This window comes from Botryllus schlosseri, chromosome 1, assembly GCF_051294905.1.
Source record: "Botryllus schlosseri isolate E-star chromosome 1, Bs_hap1, whole genome shotgun sequence".
Lineage (NCBI taxonomy): Eukaryota > Metazoa > Chordata > Ascidiacea > Stolidobranchia > Styelidae > Botryllus > Botryllus schlosseri.
The window spans coordinates 11,471,701-11,499,574 of NC_137236.1; the positions used below are offsets into that span (position 1 = coordinate 11,471,701).

Genomic DNA, 27,874 nt, shown 5'->3' on the forward strand with positions numbered 1-27,874 from the left:
ATTCCCAATAGATCAGACATGAGTTTCAACTGCTTGTTGATAGAAGAAATGCATGAGAAGTACATGGAAATGCTTCTCACTCTTGATAAAGTTTTTGGAGAGCAGACTGATCGAGAGGTTTGTATTATGTTTGATAATTAACAGTGCTACAGTCATAGGCGCCGACTTATATTTTTGCATTGGGTGGCGGCAGGCGCGTAGTCAGGGGGTGTCGAAATCCCTCTTTTTGAAACGCAAAACAACGATCTTTTGAAATGACCATTCTGACTCTAATATTCAGTTGCAATTCAACAAGTCGTATTATCGGTGTTACGCGGGGCCGCGACCAATTAGCAATATTCGTCTGTGCACGCATATCGCACAAGGCACAATGCTACGCGACGCGATTTCCCGCTGAAATATTTTGAACGCGGCTTGCGGCCCTCATCGATGCAAATAATGCACTTTAATTTGTAGAAGGTCAGAAGGTGTATTTGTTCGTCAAATCGCGATAGGAGATGGTGTTTGTCAGAGCGCGCGCTGAAATCTACGTTTCTAACGATGAGGTCGAATTTGTACATCTAATTAGGAAATCAGCATAGAATGTTGTCGTTCAAACTAATCGAATAAATTAAGAATTTGCGCCATCGCGAATCTCCCGTTGCATCAATTTTCGACAACGTAATTCGACCCCGTGTACTGCAGAATGCGCAGTACTAATAACAAATCAAACACTGACAAGTGACACCTAGGGAATACAAGTCTATAAAGCAGACAAGAATTAGTAGCCTTCAGATGATAGCAAACTAGATAGCGCGCATCTAATCAGTAATTCCACAACTTGCGTACAGCGCTAATGCCCAAACTTGCCTTTATCTGAAATGGAATGTGATGGCTGGAATGGACACTTTTGAATTGCAGGAATGCTTCTCGCCTGTCTATTATGGTTCTTGTTAGTCCTTCACCTGTCTATTATGAATGCAATTATTCGCAGGGAAATGAAGACGATGAAATTCATATCCTGCTCGAACTGCAGAAGACTCTCGAATAGACAAGAAAATAAAGTCGAACCATGGTTTGAGTGCGATATGTCTTTGTCAGGTAAGATTTGCTACCAGTCTAGTATGGATCTGCTTCAGTTTAGATATAAATAGAAGTTCTATCAAATAGAATCTTTATATATGATTGAAATTCTTTAGCCGTCCCAAAACGAAGGTATATTATGCTATGCTAAACACTGCGCTCGACGTAATGGAGCTGCAAAATTTTGTATTAGGACCAACTGACGTGGCTGCGCGTCATCGATTCTTAACTCGTTGCGAAAATATGCGATGGTTAAGTTAACGCACTAGAAACGCGGAAGCTCGAGCGTTATGGGTCTTATGCAAAATTCATTCAAGTTATGTTTATCATATTTTAGAATCAGGAAAGGAGGATTTTCACACTAACAGTATTGGAGTTGCCAAAAAGGAAGACATTTGGGCGTCCTAGGACGACAATTTCAAAAACTTGAAAAAGGAGGACAACTCCTCCTAAAGGATGTCGTATGTTAACCCTAATTTAATTGCAGCACCATTACGGTGACTTTCTGAAGACAATGTCTACGGCAAATTTTTTTCGACCTGCGATTTGATTTGAGACCACCACATTTTTATAGCGCAGTGCCCCTCTAAGATTAAGCAGCTAACAAATTATGATCGAACGAGGTCCGAGGTTCATTGGTATCCCTTAAGATTCTGATGCTGTAGAGAAATTTATGCATCTGAACACAATTGGTGCATCAATTAATGCTTCAATTTATAATCGAATACTATAACAACTTATAATCAATTTGCCCTTTGGAGCTAAGCTTGTTAACGGTGCACTGCACTCTAAAAACTATGTGGTCTCAAATTCAAGGGCGAAACGAGAAAATTTTTCAGGCCGCAGCCATTTTCTTCAAAACGCCACCGTAATGGAGCTGCAATTTATTAAATTTTCCACAGGGGAATCATACTCTAGCAGTCGCGCAAAAATCGAACTTTATATATTTGTCAGCTGATGCTATGAAGGAAATATTTCGTACACGCCCTATGTCCCAAAAAATAGAATACACTAGGCCCGATTTTGACATAAATCTCCTGACTGAACATCTTCCGTTGAACGCGGTATCCAAACCACCTTTGAGTGTACGACATATTTCCTTCATAATAACATCGGCTGACAACGATATAAAGTTCGATTTCTGCGTGACTGCTGGAGCATGATTCCGATGTGGAAAATTCAATAAATTGCAGCTTCTTTACGGTGGCGTTCTGAAGAAAATGGCTGCGGCCTGAAAAAATTTCTCCTTTCGCCCTTCAATTTGAGACGACATGATTTTTAGAGTGCAGTGCCCCTTTAAACTATTCGCCGATTCAACTACACTTAAATCTTTAGTATGAGAAGCAGTGTCGTAACCAAGTCACAAGGCTCCGAGTCACAACTCAATCTCGCTTTTCATAGGATTGACTCGAGTCAAGTCCGAGTCCAAATCACAACTCAATCTCGCTTTTTATAGGATTGACTCGAGTCAAGTCCGAGTCCAAATCAACAAGTAGAGGTTATAGTCCGATTCATGGTGTTATGACTCAAGTCCAAGTCATTGTGTTGACTGCTCAAGTTTCCAGTTGAAGTCCTGTTGAACCCACTTTTTATGACTGTTTGTTGATATCGAATGGTTCGCATTTATAATACACTAATTTTCCTTACTTTTTAGTAGTTTCTGGTAGCATTTTAAAGTGCCAGTACCAATAGAAGAAATGCCAATAGTGTGGTTATTTTAGTATTCTTCGAAATTACGATGAAATGTCTTTTTGGCCATCTGAGTATCGAGTCATAAGACTTGGTTCGAGTCATGTATAATGACTCAAGTCGAGTCAATACACAGATTGTGTCGAAACGAGTCATTTTTGTGTTTTGAGAAAATGACTCGGGTCATGAGAAAGTCAATACTCAAGTCATTACATCCCTGATGAGAAGTCTCCTATAAGCATTTCTAGCTGAAGTTGGTCATGTGCTCCGGATTTGCACGTGAATATTTAGCAAAATAATTTAAAGCTAACATATTGTTTTAATTCCAGGCACATACAGTCGATTTACCGACTTTAAAGTTGACTCCTCCTCATCTTTTGATTGCATGTCATGAGAATGGAGATGAACAATCGTGGATGGCGGCCAATGGCATCACCATCAAGCACAGATCCGAAAACCAAAGAAGACCGTTTGAGATAATAACTGATCTCGTAGCATGCTACTACTCATGGTATCTTAGTTATCCCAAGGTCTTTCAAATAATGCCATTCATTCAACATGTTCTTGTTGGTGATAAAAATTCGGGATTTCAGTCGAACAAGTACGTCAATTCTTGGAAAAAATATCAAAATGCCCAGCAATCGATTGAAAAAATGTAGGCCAATTAATCTCCCTTGCTCCAAGTACTTGTGCTGTGAGTACTGCTTTCTTTTGGTATGGAATGTACCTGTACATAGTGGATTTTGTTATTTTCTGCATTTGCAAAATAATTTGTCTTTTTTGTGGCTAGACTTTTGCTATGCTTTCAATCAGTAAACTTTTCGTTTTTAGTGGCACTGTACATTAGGACTGTTCCAAAATAACATACTGTTGAGCCAAAATTGGTTTACTATGGTTTTTTGGCAATTCAATCAATCATTTGATCATGAAACTAGTCAATTTGTGAGAAACAATATTTATTGACGACATTACTGTACATACACCCCCTGCTTTCGTTCCGAATCCAATTCTTTTATACTGTTATTACTGTTGAATAGTATATTAATATTGAAATGAACCCGAATATTTTCAGTCTACACTCGTCAGCAAATCTACACTGTAAGCTAAAACGCGTGCATTTATGCACCAAAAAAACACACAATAATCGATTTTTTTTTTAGATGCCACATTGTGTGGTAGCGATGTATGTCATAATATTGTGTGGTCTGAAGTGGCATGTCAGTACCTATCGCTGCAGAGCTCGAAATTATGTACCTGAAATACCTCCACACTGTGGATCCACAGGCTCTTCTCGAAACAATATTTTATTTTAAAAGAATCGGTTGTAGAATGTACAATAAAAGAAACAGTGTAAGTTGCCGTTAAATATGACAATACAAATTGAAAACATAACAATTTTTTGGCGCAGTAAGACAGGATTTTATACAGTAATAACAGAGATTCTTGCAGGTACAGAACTGCAATACACAACTGAATAGTATGTGCTGTGCATATTGAAATGAACCCAATTATTTTCGGATGACACTCGTCAGAGTTAATAGTCAGCAACTGGTGGAGAATTGGAAATAACATTGTATATCAACAATCGTATCACAAAATAGGCCTTCACCAGCATGAAATTCCGAGAGAGTGAGCGTTTAATGCACTATTCCCATGCAGGTGGTGCACAAACTTCTGTTGACAGAGTTTCGAATGGTGTATTTTGATAAGATATAAAATACACCATTCGAAACTCTGTCAACAGGAGTTCGTGTACCACCTGGGAATAGCGAATTGAATGCTCTCTCGAAATTTCATGCTGGTGACATCATATTTTGTGATACGATTGTTGATATACAACGTTCTTTCCAATTCTCTACTAGATTTGCTGACGAGTGTCGACCGAAAATATTCGGGTTCATTCCAATAAGAATATACTATTCAACAGTAATAACAGTATAAAAGAACTGGATTCGGAACTAAAGCAAGGTGTATGTACAGTAATGTTGTCAATAAATATTGTTTCTCACAAATTGACTGGTTTGATGATCAAATGATTGATTGAATTGCCAAAATGCCATAGTAAACCAATTTTGGCTCAACAGTATGTTATTTTGAAACAGCCCTAATGTACAGTGCCACTAAAAACGAAAAGTTAACTAATTGAAGGCATAGCAAAAGTCTAGCCACAAAAAAAAACGAATTATTGTGCAAAGGCAAAAAATAACGAAATCCACTATGTACAGGTACATTCCATACCAAAAGAAAGCACTACTCACAGTCCAAGTACTTGGAGCAAGGGAGATTAATTAGCCTACATTTTTTTAATCGATTGCTGGGCATTCTGATATTTTTTCCAAAAATTGACGAACTTGTTCGGCTGGAATCCTGAATTTTTATCGCCAACAAGGACACGTTGGATGAATGGCAATATTTGAAAGACCTTGGGATAACTAAGATCCCATGCGTAATAGCATGCTACGAGATCAATAATCATCTCAAACGGTCTTCTTTCGTTTTCGTATCTGCGCTTGATGGTGATGCCATTGGCAGCAATCCACGATTGTTCATCTCCATTCTCATGACGTGCAATCAGAAGATGTGGAGGTGTCAACTTTGATGTCGTTAAATCGACTGTATGTGCCTGGAATTGAAACAATATGTTAGCTTCAAATTATATCGCTAAATACTCATGTGCGAATCCAGAGCACATGACCAACTTCAGCAAGAAATGCTTATTTGAGACTTCCCATAATGTAATGACTCGAGTCATGACTTTCTCTTGACTCGACATGACTCGAGTCATTTTCTCAAAACACAAAAACGACTCGAAGCAATCTGTGTATTGACTCGACTTGAGTCATTGCGCATGACTCGAGACTCAGATGGCCAAGAAAGACATTTCCACCGTGATTTTGAATACTACTAAAATAACCACACTATTGGCATTTCTTGTATTGGTACTGGCACTAAAAAATGCTACCAGAAACTACTAAAAGGAAAATCAGTGTATTATAAATGCGAATAATTCGGTATCACCAGACAGTCATAAAAAATGGGTTCAACAGAACTTTAACTGGGAACTGAGCAGTCATCACAATGACTTGGACTCGGACTTGAGTCATAACACCATGAATCGGACTCTAACCTCTACTTGTTGACTGAGAATCGGACTTCACTCGGTGATGAATTGAAAATGACTCGACTTGACTCGAGTCAATCCTATAAAAGTGACATTGAGTTGTGACTCGGAGCCTTGTGACTTGGTTACGACCCTGCTTCTCATACTAAAGATATAAATGTAGTTGAATCGGCTAACAGTTCAAAGGGGCACTGTTCTCTAAATATGATGTCGTCTCAAATTGAAGGGCGAAACGAGAAAAAGTTTTATGCCTCAGCCATATTCTTCAGAACGCCACCATAAAGGAGCTGCAATTTATTGAATTTTTCACAGGGGAATCGTGCTCCAGCAGTCACACAGAAATCGAACTTTATATCGTTGTCAGCCGATGAAGGAAATATGTCGTATAAGCAAAAATCGTTCAAATACCCCGTGCAACAGAAGATGTTCAGTCAGGAGATTTATGTCAAAATCGGGCCTAGTGTAGTCTATTTTTTTGGGGACTTAGGGTGTGTACGACATATTTCCTTCATAGAGCATCGGCTGACAACTATATGAAGTTGGATTTCTGCGTGACTGCTGGAGCATGATTCCCCTGTGGAAAATTCAATAAATTACAGCTCCATTACAGTGGTGTTCTGAAGAAAATGGCTGCGGCCTAAAAAATTTTCTCGTTTCGCCCTTCAATTTGAGACCACATAATTTTTAGAGTGCAGTGCACCGTTAACAAGCTTAGCTCCAAAGGGAAAATATATTACAAGTTATTATATTATTCGATTATTAATTGAAGCATTGATTTATGCACCAATTGTGTTCAGATGCATAAATTTCTCTCTACATCATCAGAATCTTCAGGGGTACCAATGAACCAACATCATCAGAATCTTCAGGGGTACCAATGAACCACAGACCTCGTTCGATCATAACTTGTTAGCTGCTTATTCTCAAAGGGGCACTGCGCTATAAAAATTATGAGGTCTCAAATTACCTCGCAGGTTGAAAAAAAATTTGCCACAGACATCGTCTTCAGAAAGCCACCGTAATGGTGCTGCAATTAACTTAGGGTTAACATACGACCTGCTTTAAGAGGATTTGTCCTCCTTTTTCAGGTTTTTCAAATTGTCGTCCTAGGACGCCTAAATGTCTTCCTTTTTGGCAACTCCAGTACTGTTAGTGTGAAAATCCTCTCCCGATTCCAAAATATGACAAACATATAAATTAAATGAATTTTGCATAAGACCCGTTACGCTCGAGCTCCCGCGTTTCTTAACCCATTGCGAAATTTATGGTGCGTTAACTTCACCATCGCTTTACTCGTTGTGACTTCTATATTTTCGCAACGGGTCAAGAATCGATGACTCGCAGCCACGTCAGTTGGTCTTAGTACGAAATTCTGCAGCTCCATTACGTCGAGCGCAGTGTTTAGCATAGCACAGAGGTCTCAAACTCAAATGTGCTCGCGGGCCATTTCCTAGTTTTTGATGACGCCACGGGCCGCAGCATGAATAATCGGGATATTCAGTGTAAAGGTTCTAACTAGGCCTTATTTGACGGGTCCTTGCAGACAGGCATTCCACAAACATCGTGGAAATGTGATTTACTATTGCATTTTTCATGCTTTTCACGAAATAAAATCACATTCTCAAATATTTGAACAATCTTTTTTGTGCCCGGCCCAATTTTTCTAATTAATAAGTTATAGACATAATACGAGAGGATGCATCATGACCAATGTTCCCTCTAATTTTTGACGAGTCTTCGCAGACTCACCAACTCAGTGCGCAGACCCTACGACAACAGTGCGAAACGACTAAAAAAAGGTCATTACTTTGGATTTTTTGTGCGCAACTTAGATAATCTGTGCCCAGAGACCGTGTCAGCACCGTGCGCAGCACGTGCGAGGGAACATTTATCATGACATTGTAAAACTGTCGGTTATAATAATGCAGCTAGTGGACCTTTGACGTGCCACAATTTTCTGTAGTATATTTTACAATATACTGAAGATTGATCTGATATCAGAGCATTTGAGAGGTGTAGCCTAATCCTGGTTTTGATAAAGTCGTTATAAATATAGGCTATTGTTATTGTCATTGCCAGATTCAAATTAAATCAGCGTTAGAGTTTGCCTTCGATTATTATTGGAACATATCAATAACAACTTGAATATAATCATTATTGAGCCACAGTAATACCATTGCATCTTAGGGTGGAGGCCAAAAAGCTGAGTAAAAACATCCTGGATTTTCGCTTAATCTGCGAGTTCCAAGATCTCCCGATTTAGAAGTAGATGATCCGCACGCCAAAACATTTGATGTTCATGCGAAGTTAGTAGATCTACAAATCCAGGATGTAGGACGCTATTGCGTCAAAATGACGCAAAATGTAGTGATCCGTGGAAGGTTGCCATGTCAACCCATCGACTTCGTGGTAGTAAATATTATGCTTTGGCAATGCTGATTGAGTGATTGGAAATGTCGTCGATTTTGGTCATGTGCTACGAGTGCCATCGTTTCCTAGGTAGACTTATGAAATTGATTTGAAGCCACTTTGCAGCTTTAATGCATATTACTCTATAGTTTATTCACAGTTATAAGTTCTAAAGACGGCATTGCAAACTGGTACTGTTGTTATTACTGTCTGTAGTATGGATATTTTGAACATCGTAGATGGCAGTTCGGACGACTAGAATACAATTGTCATGCCCAGGCATTACTTGGCAAACATATCGGACTCATTTGTAAAATACCCAGAAAATGAATTCGTTGACCGCTACAGATTTTACAAGGGAGCTACGGTAATTCTATTGGACATGATTGAAGACAGCCCTTGGTTGGATGTACGGTGCCAAGCTTTGCACCCCATGATGCAATTACTCTGTGCTCTCCGATTTTTGCTACGGTCATTTTCAACAAACAGATGCTGACTTGATTGGTGGCAGCCGGACAACTGCACGCCGAATCATCCAGTGCATTTCTCGGGCATTATCAGAGAATAGAGAAAATTTATCCCACGATTGGATGACTTGTTACAAACAAAGAGTGATTTCTTTGACATAGGTGGAGTTCCAAATGTCATCGGTTGCATTGATGGTACCCATATCCCAATAAAGTCCCCAGGTGACTCTGTACCAGAAAATGTTATCGTTGCAGGAAAGGATATTTTTCTTCGAACTGTCAAATGGACTGCAATGCCAAGAGAATACCGGTAGTGACTAATGCTGTTGTGAGATGGCCAGGGAGTACTCATGACTCAAGAACTTTTTCAAATTCCAGATTAATATACAAGCTCGGCCATAAAAAATACAATGACTCCATTAACAGATCCACAGGCTGCACAAGAAAAAAAATACAGCTATATGCACTCAAAGACACGCGTGTTGATCGAGCAATGCTTTGGCGTTCTCAAACAGCGTTTCCAGATGTTGCTAAATCCTATGCGAATGCAAATCGAAAACACCATCCTGGCAATCATTGCAACAATATGTTTGCACAATTTTGCTACAAAAACCAATGAGCCAGTTCCTGATATTGCAGTTACTCCCGAGGAAGCTACGGATATAATATCTGAAGTTGGATACAATGACGCAATAGCCTATCTTGAAAATAAGATCAACACATATTTCTACTAATTATGTTTATTTGAAAATTTTAACGAACACAGTAAACCGTGCTGGTGTAAAAATAATAAAGAGAATGAAATGTGCATATCTTCGTGGAATGAAAGATTCAACTACAATTGCACTGTAGATAATAAACAAAGAGCAGGTGTCCCATTATTTGTATTCAAATTGACAAATATGAATTAAAAATATGTACCGAAATATGTGCACCGTCGACACTTGGCACTTGACACTTGGCAGGCAGGCACAATGAAATATTATGAAGAAATGTTGCATTTCAAAAAATGTGCACCGTCGATAATACCTATAAGCAATGTTCCCTCTAAGCTACTCACGTGCGCAAATGCGCAGTGCTGACATGGTCTCTGCGCGCAGAAAATCCAAGTTGCCTATAAGGCGAGGAACACTCGGCAGGCAGGCACAGTGAAATATTATAAAGAAATGTTGCTTTTCAGAAAACGCGTAGTCGGCTATTTAGATAACTTGACATAATTGAACAAAGAAATATTGCATTACATATGTCACTAATTCCTCAATTGTCCATGTTCTAATCTATATTTTTCCATTTTTATTGCATGTTCTTCAATACGCATTTCGAATTCTTGCTTTCTGAAATATCATTCTTCGTCTCTCATGTCTTTTCTTCCTTTGAGGTCCTCAATCTTGGACACCATCAGTTTAATTCTCAGCTCATTGTTTTTCTGAATTAAAAGAAGTTCATATTGACTCTGCGATGAGGTAGTAACCTATGATTAAACTAAAACTTGTATTAGGAAGCCAATCACAAAGAAATCATTTGGAAATTCTCTTTGACTTGTTGGCTGATATTTTTTCCTCTACTGCCTGATATCAATATCTGTTTCCAAGTGTGGTATCCATTCGATATGAGCGGTGAACCAATAATCGGTCAGTCTCTAGTCATTAAAAACTTGTATTCTGCAACCAGCTGATCACAAAGTGCAGAATTGGTAGTTTTCATTGTATTGTATTTGTATACTAGAGCCCGACTGATATTGGAGTTTTGGGCCGATACCGATAAAACCAATATCTAACTCCTTCACCGATAACCACTATAACCTATATTCAAATGGTGTGGAATACCTTAAAATGCGCATTTGAAAAACTTCAGGGCATCTATTTGAACAGCTTTACAGCCAATGCTATACTTGGACAGGAAATAAACTAGAAAGGCTGTATCAGGACACCTGTAGAGTGTAATATATGTGAAATATATCAATATTCTCAGTCTAGTGGTAAAAGATTATAGTTTATGGACTTCCTATCACCATGCTGTGACCTCACGAAAACTGCCCATATATATTCATTTCCAATGGCCGATACCAATAATTCTTTCAAAGAGTGATATTGTACACCATCTTATATCCATTGTTACAGGATTGTAACTATGTGCATTGCACTGGTAATCAGCAATCTTTCAAGCAGTCAAACACCATTTCCAACTCTATCGTTCGCAGATACACTTCACTAGAAAACTAAGTACAAAGTGGGAAATTTTTACATAACAATGGTTGGGGCAGTGGAGCAAAAGTTTGCCAAACCCTCCGAAACTGCAAGATTGTATATTTTAAAATATCAACTCGACTTGAAATCCAAATGAGTAGAAGCTACATACCAGGTGGCAGATCACTCGTCTTTGTCACGCATGTTGACTGCGATTCCATGTAGCTAGTTTCTGAAAAAAAATGTGAATGTTTCAGAAGGATTTGAGGCTATAGGGCTACGTATGTTTACACATGTACAATGCACAATTGCACATGCATATTTGCTAGTGATGGTGAAAAATACTGAAACCGATAATTTGACGACGAGCAAATAATCTCATTAAAAATCGCTGAATGTATGACAAGAACGTTTGATATTGTGAATGCGTTCCCTTCAATACACCACCGGGTAAGAAATCGATATAATATACATCTACACTTGTACAATTGATATGTTAGCAAAAAGTAGTTATGAAAATAACGAGAAGAGTTGCCTCTGACACGAACCGATCTTCATCATGGGGAACATTTCTCGATGTGGTCAGTGTATCGAACAAGTTCTCATTACTCTCTCGCAAAATAACTTACATGATTGATTTTCTGCAGTAACTACAGACAATATGGTGGAATCACTTTCAAAATGATGTTCAAATGGCTGAACCTGTGCTGGTATGACAGCTTTACCCATTAATTAACTGATATGCGCCATATTATGGATATAATTAATGTCTACAAACTTACCTTGCAATAAATAGCACCGTCACTGGGTCAGATACCATTGAATGTTCTGAAGACCTTCTGTCATTTTCAGTTTTGAGACTTTCTCTTGTTTTGAAGCAACCTTCAATTGCTGTTCCGTTTTTTGCCATGTTTGGTGATGTGGCATTTCACGGCTTGGTTGATTGTTTCAAATACAAGACAACGGCAGAACTCGTTTATTACATAGTTTGTATGCAATTATCATCAAACATTCTGTAATAACATGATCATCAGTCAATAAGGAGATGCACAATTGAGTACCGGTAACAAAATATCGCTAACATGCAATATTCACTATCTTTATAATGAGCTTCAGATAAGCAATTTCGATCTACAATGTCATAACTATTACAAACCTCGCCAAATTTATATGCTTGTTTACCTTAATCTAGACTTTAATCCTTGTGGCGACCAGGATCAAGAAGCAGCAGTCTATACTCAGTCGGTCCTGGCAGAATCTTACTAATCTACCTTTCTGGTCCGCAGAAAATCCAGCAACGTGCAAAATCCCCAGATCTTTTATTTGATCTATATTTTTGGCCTCCACCCTTAGTCTATTTAGCGATCGTTTCAGGCTTCTGGGGTAGTTTTGGGGCAAATTCCCAGTTTTCAAAGTAAAAAGGGATATTTGGCAGTTAAATAATGTCGAATACTACGAAATCCCAAATACCGTCGCGGGCTGCATAAAATGGCCACGTGTTTGAGACCTCTGATCTAAACTGAAGCAGATCCATACTAGACAGGTAGCAAATCTTACCTGACAAAGACATATTGCACTCAAACCATGGTTCGACTTTATTTTCTTGTCTGTGAGAGCCTTCTGGAGTTCGAGCAGGATATGAATTTCATCGTCTTCATTTCCCTGCAAACAATTAGAGCCATAATAGACAGGTGAGGGACATTCCTGCAATTCAAAAGTTTCTCTTCCATCCATCACATTCCATTTCAGATAAAGGCAAGTTTGGGCTGTACGCAAGTTGTGGAATTACTGATTAAATGAGCGCTATCTCGTTTGCTATCATCTGAAGGCTACTAATTCTTGTCAGTGTTGGGATCAAGTCACTACCTTCGAGTCACGAGTCATTTCGAGTCATTGCACATTTTGACTCGAGTCAAGTCAAGTCAATCGATTTTAGAAGGTGACTCGAGTCAAGTCGAGTCAAGCCAAGTCACGAGTCAAGTCACAATGCAAGTCAAGTTGTCTTGTCGAAGTATGAGGTATGATTACGTCATTGCAAGAAGTCGCTGTATCGGTCACATATACGTAGAACTGCTAAACTACGTAAGTAATTGCATAGCCTCAGTTTATTGTTACCAGTCAAAATAGAGAATTGAGAAACGAATTGATAAGATGCAATACATTAGGGCCTACCCATTTACAAAATGACATGATACAATTCCTGCTTGCGCCAATGGTTCAGGACTATATAAACTATTCGAATTCAATTTCAATAACACAAGAGGTTTGGTTGACATGAGAACAGAGAACAGAAAACATGAATGGACATGTTGCCATTAAATAATTTTACTATAGTTTACGACAACGTAAGCTGCAAGCTTCGATCACTTCGTTTGCGGTCAATTTATTAGTGAGAGAACAATGGAGGCTCAGTCAGTGATTTGACGAGCAAATATACCTTCTACAAATAAAAGTGCATTCTTTGCATCGGTGAGGGCCGCAAGCCGCGTTTAAAATATTTCAGCGGGAAATCGCGTTACGTAGCATTGCGCGATGCGATATGCGTGACCAGACGAATCTCGCTTGATAATACGACTTCTTGAATTGCAACTGAATATTAGAGTCAGAATGGCCATTTTAAAAGATCGTGGTTTAACGTTTCAAAAAGAGGGATTTCGACACCCCCTGGTTCCGCGCCTGCCGCCACCACATGCAAAAATAAAAGTCAGCGCCTATGACTGTAGCACTGTTAATTATCAAACATGATACCAACCTCTTGATCAGTCTGATTTCCAAAAACTTTATCAAGAGAGAGAAGCATTTCCATGTACTTCTCATGCATTTCTGCAACACTTCTATCAACAAGCAGTTGAAACTCATGTCTGATCTATTGAGAATAACAATGCGTTACTCAGTTCTGTTAGTCATGAATATGCACATCACTCAAACTGGTTAGCTGAAGTAAATTCATCCATATTATTCAGAATAACGCGAAAAAAATAATAGGAAGATAAATATGCAATATAATTGCTTATTTTGCCGAGGCACACAAACAATTTCAATTTACTGATTTTCGAAGTTATGACTGCAAATTGAAGTCATCTGTAAGGAATGAAAGAACTCACCAGTCTAATATCTTGCAGCATTGGAAAGCTCTTCAAAATTTCGGCAACGCCACGAAATTCTAGCACCTTTAACTGATTGCGTCTGTCGTGATGAGTGAACTTCATGAGAGTGATGACATTCAGCCAATTGACACCAGGTCTATTGAACTCTGTTTCCAACTGCACCCTGGCATCTTCAATCGTTATATTAGGGTGACCTTTTGAATAACATGAAACTTATAAATAATAAAAAAAACGAATAACAATCATCCTAATCACCTGATGAGCCTAGACACAAAGCCGGCGCTCTCCAAGAAGACGTACCAAATGCCTTTGTCTTTTGTCTGAGATTCCTCAACTTTTGCGACAGCTTTTTGGAGAAGTAATACTGAAAAGCATTTGATCATGAATGCACTTTAATACAAAATATATCGAGTTCAGTAAACTAACCGAAGGTTGTTTCCCGTCAATATTGACCTGAATGCACGGATACTTTTCGCACATGGCCCGAGAAAATCTGAAGTACTCCGTTTTGTTTTTCATGTCTCCATTTCGAAGGACATGATAAGCACATTCCTCTACGAGTCTATTTTCTAGAGCGAAAATAGAGTTCGCTCGAAGAGCCGTTTGAACTTTCTCACTGAACATCGGCAACGGCATCGTTCTACGCGGTTCAGCATATTCAGATGGTGTGAAGCTCGTCTCACATGCATCATTCTAAAAAGATGCGGTTTCGTTATCAAAATGATGATGGCTGAAAATACACGATTATTCTGCGAGCATGAAACTAAATCTCTAAATTGAATTACTTACATGAGACGACTTTTTTGCAGCGTCTTTTTCATTCATTCCTGTCACTGCCTTTTTCCGTAATGGGGACTGCAAAATAAGCATGGCTAATAAATAAAAATGAAGGATTCATGAATAAAAACCGTACTTGTGACAGAGCAGACAAATCTTGAATAGACGCATCCATTTCTTTAGAGTTATCCAATTCCACGATTTCAGGATTATTATTGCTTCGACAAGCCGAAGACGATGGGATATCCATGTCAGCATTAGTTTGTTGAAGCGTACTCCAAGTCTTTAAGAAAATACATAACTACACTCTAAATTTCAAAAGCGTTTATGAGACGGAAAATTAAACGCCAAAAGTGAGCCCCTTTTAACTGTCCGATTGTGTCTCATATTACGTCTCACACTTTTACGTTTTAATTAAACGCTCATGCGTTAAATACCGACGCAGAGCTCAAAATGAAAATAGCTACGCCGGCATGCTGAAAAACGACACAGAGCTTGAAATGATAACAAATTTTATTGCAAAATACGGTTATTATGCTGCATGCACAGTAAATACTGTCCCGCGCTCAAATGTCAGGCAACAGGCGCCTCCTTCAGATGCACATGCCCTCCAGTTGGTGAACCACCAACCTTATTGCATTTCTGGCAATCTTACTAACACGCTTCGCGGTATTTTCTTTCGAATTGAACATATTTGGAGTTCTAGTGAAAACCATTTCTTTCGTCCTCGATCATCATCTTTTGTAGAAATCCAAGGACCATGAACGTTTTAGGGTATCCAAGGTCCCAGGCATAGTAACGAGACATGAGGTCAATGACCATGCTTAGGATTCCTTGCCCTTTTGTGCATGATATAGAGGTATTGTCAACCAATGCCCATCCTTGATGTACGCCCGACTCGTGGCAGACGATCAGTAGGTGTAGTGGATCCAATGTCAAGCATGCAACTTCAGCATCATGCGCCTGAAATAATACGAATGCATATAAATCATATAGTCAGCATATCAAACGACTGTTCAAGGGGCTGCTGAGCAAGAATAAAAAAGAACACTCTAAGCTCCAACTTCAATCCACAAAGCTCAAAAGGGCACGCTCAGAATAACGTTTGTATCGAAGTAGTTTCAATCATTTCTATACAACAGTGGTTCTCAACCGGGATCCACAAAGCAAATCCAGAGTTTTGCGAATCCTCCAAATTTGCAAAATTTATAATAATTTAATATCATTTTTTTTTGCAAAGAGAATTCACAAAGCAATTTTACTACATAATTATTAAAACTTACAGATGGCTGTCTGAGATGAAATATTCTACTGTGCAAACCCATTTTAATCGTCAATTTTCCAATAGCTTGCTGATATTGCTTATCAGAGAGGTTTTGTTGGGGTTTAGAACAAATTTTCTTGCGAACACATCCATGCCTAGCATGTTATAGTCGCAAAAATGCACCCTGAAACTGGGCAGTCTGACGATGACTATATACTTGGACCACTGATGCCAAGACTGAGACGCCGAGAAAATGGCCTAAGGCTTTCCCATAATCAATCTTTAGGATGGAATATTCTTCGAGCTATTAGCATGCATGACTAGTCCCAATACCGATTCATTAGTCGCTGAAAAACGTGATCCGTTATTGTACGCAGCTCATATATAGTTCAAAATAAAATGAAGTTTATGTTCATAATACTTCTTGTATCTAAACCTAACCCTTGTATCTAAACCTAACCCTAACCCTAGTTACTTCTTTAGTGGTAACCATGCACATGGTCCATGCAAGTGAGCGCAGTGTTGTGCTAACGAGAAGTAGGGGGATGAAAGCCAGAATGCAATAAATCGATTGACAATAAATCATGCGAACCGCTAATAAAAATTTCAAGTTAAAATAAATCTGCTACGAAGTATTCTACTTCATGAACATGAATATACCAAGATCTGCGGTAAATGAGGCAGGCCCTGTGTACAACAATACGTCAGAACTGATGTTTTAATCATTACCAAATTTCGCAGTCAGGCTGATCAAATTTTGGTTGACCTTACAATTTCACCCGATGTTATCACTAATTATACCTCGCTGGCCATGCACACAAAACCTTCTCGCAGAATACATGTGGCCGCTACACATAGTGGGTAACTGTTTGGTCCCCTGTGACCTATATAGAATTATACCTGTTTTGCGTCGATAGCCAGCAGCCCAGCAACGTTGACTTTGATCTTAATCGCAAGTCAGTCAATTGTTTCTGAAGAAATAGCAGACTTTTGACTTCTTTGCTTTCATCTTCTCCCTGGAAAACATTGTTCAAACAAAATTTATATTTATAAAATACTCTTGCTTGGCTCGAGGTCTGGAGTTTTAACTTAGGATTGCAGGAAAGTTGTAGAGTAGACTGCTAACGTTACGTCACTGCTGTGTCAATGCAATGTGCTCTAACTTTCCAGTTGAGCGAGCAGTAGCTATAGATAGACATAGGTATTGATAACTAATCTACCGATAGTTGTGCAACACGTGACTCACTGTTGAATACGCCAAGATGAGTACTGCTTAACCGGCAGAAGCAGCATATAGTCAGGGTTGTAACAACTCGGGTCGATTTTCTGATGACTCGAATTGACTCAAGTCATTTTCTCAAAATACATAATAAATCGACTCGAGTCAATCTGTGTATTGACTCGACTTGGACTCGAATCTTTGGGTATAACTCGTACGAAGTCATATGACTCGAGACTCAGACGGCAAGACCGACATTTCATTGTAATTTCGAAGAATAGTGAAGTAACCACCCGAATGGCATTTCGTCTATTGGTACTGGTACTTGAAAATGCGACCAGAAACTGCTAAAAGTGAGAAAAATTAGTATATTATAAATGCGAACCATTCGATATCCCTAAACAGGGTTATAAAAAGTGGGTTCGACAAGACTTAACTGGAAACTGAGCAGTCAACACAATGACTTGGACTCGAGTCATAATACCATGACTCGGACACGAATCTCTGCACGATGACTTCGACTCAGACTTGACTCGAGTCTGAACTATAAAAGTGAGATTGACTTGTGACTTGGTTACAACCCTGATATAGTCCTATAGCTCGCGGCCAATGGCGTCGATCGATCGGAACAATGCCAATTTGGGCCTGACACCGAGAAAAGTTGGGAACCACTGGCTTAGATGATTTGATAAAGTATACACGTGAAAACAATGACATGAATTTCGCGGCTACGTATAAAAATCATTCATCTGGTGTAGCCCGCGAGCAATCTGAAGGTTTGAATCCGGCCCGAGACACCAGTTGAGTTTGACACCCATGCCCTATAGAGCCCTGGTCTCCAACTCAAATGTGCTCGCGGGCCAATTCCTAGTTTTTAATGATGCCGCGGGCCGCAGTATCAATAATAGGGATATTCAATGTATAACTTCAAAGTAGATCTTATTTGACGGGACCTTGCAGACAGGCAATCCACAGACCTCATCGAAATGTGATTTACTATTGTATTATTCACGCTCGACACAGGAAAAAATTACATTTCCAAATATTTGAATAAAATTGTTTTTGTGCCGGCCATAATTTTTTCAAATTAATGAGTTATAGACATTGTGCGAGAGGATGCATCATGACATCGTAAAACTGTCGGGCTATAATATTGCAGCTAGTGGACCTTTGACGTGCCACAATTATACGTAGTATATTTTACACTCTACTTAATAAATCTGATATCGGAGCATTTGAGCGGTGTAGCCTAATCCCGGTATTGATATATGTAATGGCTGTAATTGAGAAGGTCGTTGCATGATCATGATCATAGGCCGAAAAACATGCAATGAACACTTACCCAGTGAGGGCACCCAACTCCATCATATCGTAGGCATGGATACTTTTCGCACAGATGCCTGGAGAATTCGGCATATGCTCTTTTGCATGTCATATCACCATGTAATCGGATGTGGTATGCGCATTCTTCCACCACGGCATTTAGTAAATGTCCAGCCTTTTGATGTTGTTCCGACGCGACACTGAAATCAATGAGTGGCGCTATATCAGGTGTCGGGATCCTGCCTGCTGCACACTAAATCTGGCTCGGACTATAGTCAAACCGTTGCGTATCAAATCTTCTTCTGATCTCAAATTCAAGCAGTCCAAACGAATTATACGGAAACAGCTTGTTCAGAATGAAGACATGTAAATGGTGAGATTCGCAAGATTGCTTGCTCGTCCGATAACAGTTGAATGGAGAACGAAATAGCAGCAACAGAGCAATATAAAGGTAAACGAAAACGGACGATGCAACAATTCAATCAACCAATCATTAAATCAAACAAAACAATTAGGAGTTGTCGAGGAGAATAACCGAATGAAAATTAAGAACAGTAACTAAAAACATGACTCGTCAAAACACTCCCCCACTTGACCGACTATGATCGGTCAACAGATGTTTCATAATCTATCCAACTTCAAAAGACGAACGAATAGATGTAGAATGACCGCCGAACCCGCTAATGTCGAGACAATCGCTTTTATTAGGTGATAGCTTCAATGAACCACCTAGATCACGAGTTACAAAGCTCTTCTGGGAAAAAGAGTCAAACGCGATTCTAACCGGTTTACCATCACCGTTGTGGTTGATTCGTCCCAACGCAGCAGGCAATAATGTGTTTGAATCTGAATCCCGCAATGCAGAGGTGGAAACGTCAATAGTTGCTACCATACACTTGGAGTTGATCGATGGTTCCGCAGAAACGTGTAGCAATTTGTGGTGGGTTTTCCCGCAACCAGTGATGGTACAACGCTCCTTGCATTGATGAAAGTGTTTCGGATGGCCTTTGTGTCCTTTCGGTGCTAAGCATCTAAAACACACTTTCCCGGGCTTCAAAACCAAGTCAGCCAATCGCTGGGCTGGAGTCAATTTCACGAATCTGAAGCAATCTTTCAATAGATGAGGTTTGGAGCAATAGGCACAAGATAATGGACGAGATTGAACGACGAGAGACTGGACTGAAAACGATCGATCAGGCTTCTCGGTATCACAACTAACCCGTTCATCTTTATGCTGCGACTTATCACAAGCAGAGCGGCTTCCATCACGCGACTTATGTAGAGATTCCATCGTCGCCAACTCGGTTGTTAAAAACTCAAACAAAAGATCAGAATCAGGAACCTCATCGGCTTCGATCAAGGGACTGGTTTTCCTGATCCAACGCTCATGCAACGTACCCGGCAACTGGGACTCTAGTACCTGTGTAAACAGTTGGTCCCAAGAGACGTCGTACTGCGATAAAATAGCCCTTTTAGCAGTAGCGGCATCGAGAAGTCGTCGGACTTTGTCGATCTTAAATTCCACTTTCTCACCTTGCAGCAAGTCTTCGATATGATTTCTCACTATAGCTTGCTTCTTGCCGTATCTCTTAAGAACGGCATTCACTGCAGGCTCATAATTCACGGCTGTTGATGAGAAACCATTGAGAAGGCCGGATGACGATCCTTTAAGAGCCGCCTTTAAATAAGAGATTTTGTAGAAGTGACTGACCTTCGGATTCTTATGAACCAGCGGCTCGAACGACTCCCAGAATTGAGGAAAGGTCAAAATGTCACCATTGAATGTAGGCGGCACAATCCCACTCGGGAGAGATCCAGCGGCGTGTTCGGCTTCCTCGGCAGCTTTAAGTGATGAGGACTTTGATTTGGCAAGAGGAATGTGAACAAAATAAATCTCTTTTGATCTTCTCTTGCCATCAATGATTTCGGTCTTGATATCATCATCGTCAAGCTGATCGATTTTCGAATCCACGAATGTCTTGAGATCGGTCATTGACATTTCTACCGACCGTATGAAGACGTTGATTTCTTCGGCAGAGGTGGAATACTCATATTTATTTTCAAGCGCTTGCAAAGAATCGACCACTTCGGCATTCAGGCGTCTGAATTTCCTTATAATAACATCAGGTAGACATGAATCTCCAATGCTTGCCGATGGATGGTTTCCGGGCTTCTTGACAGCGTCTTTCAAGATTTCACGCAAGCTGAGTCGGTCTTCTAATGACTTCTGACGAATTTCTTCCAGTTGCAGTTGAAACCGTCTTTCGGATTCTTCACGGTCTTGGGCATGCTTCAGCTCTAGCTCTTCGAGCTGCAACTGAAACTTGAGGTTGGCAGCTTCACGATCTAATTTCTGCTGCTGGCGATCAGCTTCACGATCTAATTTCTGCTGCTGGCGATCAGCTTCACGATCTAATTGGTGCTGCTGACGATCGAGATCTTGCTGATGCTTCATCATCTGAAAAATCATAACTAGTTCAGATGGACTCCCGGTGGTGCTCAATGGAGAGGACTGCAGTTCTTTCTTTTGTGAAGATTTGTCGGAATCTCGGATTTTCCCTAATCGGTCCGTCAATACAGCTTCGCTCCCACTTGTAGCTTCGCCAAGTTCTTGCAATTCGGGTCGTAAATCGTCGACCGCCATCTTAGCTAATGGCTTCCAAGTCGGTGCCAAGGCTGGAGACTTGGGGGATTCCGATGGAGACTTCACAAACGACATCTTTCGATTGAATATAACAACTATTTAAATGTAGCAGATTTAGTGCCAAGCAGAGTCGATAGATCTTCGTTGGACAGCAGAGTCTTGAATGTAGACTGATACCATGCGGTGCCTGAATTTGAGAGCGTATCGAAGATATCGGCTTTAATGGGCTTCTTGCGAATTGTTCCGACGCGACACTGAAATCAATGAGTGGCGCTATATCAGGTGTCGGGATCCTGTCTGCTGCACACTAAATCTGGCTCGGACTATAGTCAAACCGTTGCGTATCAAATCTTCTTCTGATCTCAAATTCAAGCAGTCCAAACGAATTATACGGAAACAGCTTGTTCAGAATGAAGACATGTAAATGGTGAGATTCGCAAGATTGCTTGCTCGTCCGATAACAGTTGAATGGAGAACGAAATAGCAGCAACAGAGCAATATAAAGGTAAACGAAAACGGACGATGCAACAATTCAATCAACCAATCATTAAATCAAACAAAACAATTAGGAGTTGTCGAGGAGAATAACGGAATGAAAATTAAGAACAGTAACTAAAAACATGACTCGTCAAAACAGATGTTGCAATGCGGATGCAACACGGGCATTGAATTTCGGTAATGTAAATCTCTTTTAGGCAGGAGCAATTCCCAGGAGACTATCAATCTTCTGGAATTGAAGCAATTCCTAGCTCACTATCGTCTGAAACAGGAGCAATTCCCAGCTCAGTGTCGTCTGGAATCGTTTGAACATATCCGACCTAAAATGAAATATCATACTCAATTTAGGTGTATTGGTAGCAGTGTTGGGATGACTCGAGGTCCAAAAGTCGGGTGACTTGACTTGACACGAGTCACCTTCGAGAATAGCTTGACTTGACTCGAGTCAAAATGTACTGTACAATGACTCAAAATGATCCAACACTGATTGGTAGATTATAGTGATGTAAATGTTCATACCAAAACGTCAGTATTTGATGCAGGCGAGTCCTTCGTAATAAATCTACTTGCATCTTCATGGGTTCAATTTGCTGTAAAATATAGTTCCATGTAACAGTGCATGAAATATTGCCTTTAATAAGTTCTACGCACATCAGGAGTAGATGTCACTGGATTTTCGAAATCATTATTCTGAGCAGGTACATGCGGCACTAAATCGGTCCCACTGTGTTTGATCGACCCCAACCACTTTTGCAAGACAAGATTAGATGATGCAGATCGCTCCCTTTCTACGATGGGAAATTCATAGCTACGAATGCGGAAAAAACGTACTCACATCTCTCAGGGCAATCAAACGGTACATCAAGCCAACTTTGAAATCCATTTTAACGAAATCCTCATCAGCCAGCAAGCCGAAAACCATGCTACATACTTCATTTTCTGAGAAAACAAAATACAAATATACATTTCACTTCCAAATGTATGGCATGTTGAGCAAATACTCTACTAGCTTTAGCAGGACTACCTGTAAAGACACCACACCTGATCAACACACTTGGTTATAATATACTGAATGTCGCCAATTTTGGGACTAATTTGTGGCCGTGGATAGGTTAAGTCGGAAACTTTACAAAACTCAACAACGCGACTACTTTCTACAGCAAATGCATTGAATTTGGACTCAAAATACAGAACATTAAAGCGACCAGTAATAGTATGCCGATATTTTGTGTTTTTCACGGTGGGATCCGATTGGATCAACTACTTCAAATTCATCAAAATACAGGGAGAATAGCAGGCAGTCAGGGTGACTGGCTATCCCAAGATTACTTTTAAGATAATCTCCATGTAAGCATCTGTCATGGTATGACACCCGTGAAACGGAGTAGGCTTTGAAATGAGAGATTCGGCAGTGACATTAACAGTGCTTCCAACTGCTGCATAAAAAGTACAAAGTAGCAGTATGCAGAAGCAGTCTGGAGCATATAACCATCTCGAGTTAAAATATTTTCAAACCATCTCCCAAATTCGACACTTTCAGGTTCAATAAGACCAAAATGTTCCTTATAAGAAGTTTTTCTTGCTTCCTTTATTTGCAACAAGCACAGTGCATCTGAGGATGAATGAGTGTATCTGCAGAAATGCTACTAAACAAGTTGACATTGGATGACAAAACATCAGTAAGCCCAGAATCACTCAGTTTATGAATAGTTTAGTCGCAACAGTAAAGCTGCTTGAGCCAGAATACCGACTCGATAGGGCGCTGCTGAACTTTGTCTGCGCGGGCTCTATATTAAATAAAATCAATATTAGTAATTTTTTCATGATGTTATATTCCAATGTAAAGGATTATCATACCATACTACACTGTTTTTGCCAGGAACTTAAGCCAGTTTTTACTGTACAATTTTGCATTCTGCCGATTGCTACAAAAACGTGGTCATGTGCTGCTATGTTGTCGTGCTGTATTATATCTGCATGTGAAAGCTTACAATGAACCAAAATGCGTTATTGCACGTTAACGAATAACAGTCGACTTGTTGAAATTGAAGACAGCACTTTGGCATATCGGTAGTAAATATGAACTGTCTTATAGCTTTGATTCAGGTAATGGATATTCTTAACACTTACCTTTCAATACGTCGACATGTCTTTGTTCTATGCCGTCTCCCAATAAGAATTCAGCTAATTCGTAATCCATCACGAACGATCACTAATAATACTCGCACTCGACTCGACACTTAGCACAGAAGACTCGCAACTCGACACTCGTGATAAATGCGACAGAATATGCGATCAACGCTCTCTGAATTCCCGCGCCTGACACACCAGCGAGCGCGTGATACCGCATTTCGTTTGTGAGTTTATGTTAGGAGATAAGAGGAAAATGAGGAATGAGCCCGATATATGTCACTCCCGCGAAAACAGACCTCGCTCTCTCGCTTGAACGGTGTTTACTTCGATATCACGCAACTCGAGAGAGGGAAAAAAGTCATTTCGTGTTTTAATCTAACGCTTGGAATTTAGAGTGTACATCACCATACTTACCCCGAAAATCAATTATAAACCAATTTACCATCTGTAAATTCAGTAGGCGCCGAGCAGTTCCCACAGTGAATAATTTCTGCAAGTCGCCTTCAGTCAATGTCCCGAAGACACTCTCATCAATCTCATTTTCTGTGAGAAAAAGAAACAAAATATCTTGTAGCACCACCACAAAGTTACAAAGGCCAACTCTGACCAATGTGTCTGGTCATAACATACTGAACGCCATTTATCGTATGGGTGATCTGTGGCCAGGGGTATTGGAAATCAGGAATATTACGGTACCCAATACAATGATGTTTCTTTAACAGCAAATGCGTTCATTGTTGGGCTGAAAAAGAGCACTTCTAATTTCTGATAGCGGCAGATGATACATTCATCAACAGAAAACAAATCAGTGATTACAAAGAAATTGATAAATTCGAAGTCAGGTATCTTATACACAAAGACATCTCCCAAACTGTAGCAGATATTACGATAAGACACACTTTTAACAGAAAAAATATAATCACTGTTAGAATTTGAAATATGCCTTTCAATCTCAGGAACGTCAGATATGGGAACTTTGGATGCCACATGGAGATTTATTTTGGGTTCCAAATAATTAGTCTTCTTTTCCCCTTGTTTGTCAATCATTTGGATGTGTAGCGTACCGCTCCATGATTAACCTGTAATTACCCTCGCTGATTACTGATTATGTTACTGCTACGTCTTGTTGTATGTACTCTTTTATGCAGTCGCCTTTAGTCACCGTCTGATCCAGTCGCTTTTAGTCACCGTCCGAGCCAGTCGATCTCCTAGTCTTCGTCGGACGAGCATCGTCACGTTTTAGTTGTTTTATTAAAAGAGCAATGCTGACTTGTATACTTTGACTTATCGAGCCGCGGACCAAGAAGAACGCGCGCTCACGACAGAGCACGCTATAGATGCACATCCAATGTTGATGGTATGAGCTTAAACTCATGGCCAAATTTTTGAAATTGAACCATCTTTTTGATTTAAAAAAGCCATTTTTTGCTTCGTATCTAATCGCACATTGCATCCGCAAGGGCCCAAACTGAATCATTTGTTCTGGCAAGTGGACAAGATAATGTAGTTTGGGGTGAATGGCATATCGGGGTACAGGCGTATAATTTCTGCATTGTGAACAGCAATCAGATATTTGAGATCAACACAAGTTTCCTCAGATACTACAGTAGATAGTGACAGCTGAACTATTTGAAGTAACCTCAGCAAATTCAACCAATGATCATTACTTTCAGAAATATCTGGTCCAATAATGAAAGGCAGAACTTGAAACAACACAAGCATGTTAGCAGCAGTTTGTGGAAAATTTGCTGAGGGTTGCAAATGTTTTCTCTCGATCATTTGAGGTTGATCTTTACGGTCAGATTTACTATACTCAAAATTCCGAAGCTGACTGTTCAGCCGAGGAAGTGACAATGTGCCATGTTCAATTTCACGTAGCAAAAATGCCTTAAACTCCATTTTCACTATTCCTTCGAGCAGAATATGCATAACGTCATGAACCATACATTTGGTCACATCAAAATAAGGGATTTCCGATAGGAAAGTTCTCTCGTTAACACCAAGTTGACGTGACATTGCGATTCGGTCTTGAGCACTCTCACATTGTTCAAGAGACTGCAGACAAATTTCATGCTCATTTTTGTTCCGAATTGGGCATTTTTCATGGATAGAATAAATTGAGAGATCTGTTTTAGCAACATTACATGTGCGGCATGGCTTATAAGCGCCACCAACACCTTCTTTAAAACCAGCCATTAGTTGGGAGGCAGGGGTGTCACCAACACAAAACAGAACGTATCCGTGTATAGTTTTTTTATACCATTCACTGTGAGAGTAACACATCTGGCCATTTGTTGCATCGCCTCAGAAAAATCCTTCAAAAGTTCATTACGAGAAGAAAATTCCTTCAAATCAATAGATTTTGCAATGCATAAGAGCTGAATGCTACCAAGCTGACTACGGCATTCGGGTGGAATATTCAGAAGGGACCAGTAAAATGCAGACATTTTATGCTTTTTGCGATGGGCACCGATTGGATTCACAATTTCAAATTCATCATGATACAGCGAAAGCAGCAGGCTGTCAGCATTACGATTAAACCCTATATGTGATTCAAGAAATTTTCCTTGTGTGACATCTTTCATTATACCATTTGTACGCGGTGATTGTGGTGATGGCAAAGTAAGGCTACACAATAACGTTTCAAGCTGCTTGAGAAAAGGAACAAAAAAACCTGTGGCAGGTTTTTCAATCAGCTGGTTCTTTCCACAATGATATTCATTTGCAAAACGCATTCCTAATACAACTTTTTCATGATTAATTAGGCCAAAATGCTCTCGATAGAATTTGTTTCTACCGGCTTTAGTTTGTAATAGTTAAAATCCCAATCCCTGTTCTCCCGAATGATAGGATGTACAAGGGCTGTCAATGGTGGTGTTAGTGGTACCTATCAAAGGAGAAAAATTGCCACCACCATTTGAATTGACTATATCATCAAGTCCTGCATCACTCAATTTATGTAATGTTTACAGTCTCAGCAATAAAGCTGCCATGGGTAAAATGGAGGTAAGCTCAGAACAAGGTGTATAACCTGATCCACGAGCAATTTCATTCTGCATGGGTAAAGTAGATGTAAGTTCAGAGCAAGGTGAAGGGCTTGATTTCTCAACATTTCCAATTTTGCAATAGGATTCGGGCAGCAGGTCATAGTCAAGAGAGGATGGTGCTTCATAGCAATACAAGTCCAGTGTCTTCATATTTTTGTGTCTCCTTTTACAATGGCTACGGATATCTTCATATTTTGAATACACTATGCCACAGATCCTGCATGACATGAGAACACTCGGATGTTGATTGTGACGCCTCAATAAATGTGTTGACAGCAAATCGGTAGTTCCGATAAAGGGGCACAACCAACACTTTCCATTAGACATAGACATTCTACCGAACCATATCAAGTAATTGAAACTGGTCAACTGCAAAGAAAGATGTACGTAACTTAATCTGCAAGTGAGGTTTCATCACTAGGTCTATTATGATATCTTCAGAGGAAGTACTTAAACAGCATTAGCTCCCATTTTCATGGTCTGCTCTTATGGCGCATTAAGCTGCTAGATAGAAAATAGATAATCTATATATATACTCATACCGCTGGGCGCTGGTGCTGTGTGTGAAACTCGAAAACATGAACATGACATTATTTACAGATGATGTTGAAAATTTACATAAACGAATTACCTTGTAGTAAATCAATATGCTCCCTCTTAATTCCGTTTTGCACTAAAAATATCTCCATTTCCTCGCTATATGCTACTTAGATTCACGTAACATTGACCGACAGATTCACGATATATCTCACTCACTTGTGGAGTGCCACAAGGCTCAGTCCTTGGACCGAATTTTTTCCTCATTTATATTACCGACATTGTTAATGCATCTTTATTCCGCACAACGCTATTTGCTGATGATACTCACCTTTTCATTACCTCCAACACTGTCGATGATTTGCATGCATCTGTGAATAGGGAACTCCCA

General features: G+C 39.8%; 2 protein-coding genes and 4 long non-coding RNA genes across 8 annotated transcripts in view; 1 reads left to right on the top strand and 5 right to left on the bottom strand.

Moving 5' to 3' along the window:
- Positions 1 to 27,874, bottom strand: part of LOC145442095 (uncharacterized) — a 50,866-nt gene that overhangs the window by 16,696 nt on the left and 6,296 nt on the right. The gene's annotated exons all lie outside the window — the stretch shown is intronic.
- On the top strand, positions 44 to 3,804 carry LOC145442248 (uncharacterized). The gene is made up of 3 exons (XR_013915995.1): positions 44 to 117; positions 974 to 1,080; positions 3,081 to 3,804. It is a non-coding gene; the product is annotated as an uncharacterized LOC145442248 (long non-coding RNA).
- On the bottom strand, positions 4,040 to 27,703 carry LOC145442042 (uncharacterized). Its single transcript, XM_080320038.1, has 10 exons — positions 27,578 to 27,703; positions 24,342 to 24,442; positions 14,955 to 15,101; positions 14,831 to 14,896; positions 14,468 to 14,734; positions 14,297 to 14,405; positions 14,039 to 14,235; positions 13,687 to 13,800; positions 12,492 to 12,596; positions 4,040 to 5,374 (listed from the first exon to the last, which is right to left on the bottom strand). The coding sequence occupies exons 1-10, from the start codon at positions 27,633 to 27,635 to the stop codon at positions 5,045 to 5,047; spliced, it is 1,494 nt and encodes a 497-aa protein (XP_080176164.1). The 5' UTR covers positions 27,636 to 27,703; the 3' UTR covers positions 4,040 to 5,044.
- LOC145441129 (uncharacterized) lies at positions 9,927 to 11,932 on the bottom strand. The gene is made up of 3 exons (XR_013915749.1): positions 11,717 to 11,932; positions 11,107 to 11,166; positions 9,927 to 10,174 (listed from the first exon to the last, which is right to left on the bottom strand). It is a non-coding gene; the product is annotated as an uncharacterized LOC145441129 (long non-coding RNA).
- On the bottom strand, positions 15,314 to 18,805 carry LOC145442236 (uncharacterized). The gene is made up of 3 exons (XR_013915990.1): positions 18,644 to 18,805; positions 16,983 to 17,098; positions 15,314 to 15,781 (listed from the first exon to the last, which is right to left on the bottom strand). It is a non-coding gene; the product is annotated as an uncharacterized LOC145442236 (long non-coding RNA).
- On the bottom strand, positions 22,317 to 24,303 carry LOC145442263 (uncharacterized). Its single transcript, XR_013915997.1, has 2 exons — positions 23,897 to 24,303; positions 22,317 to 22,705 (listed from the first exon to the last, which is right to left on the bottom strand). It is a non-coding gene; the product is annotated as an uncharacterized LOC145442263 (long non-coding RNA).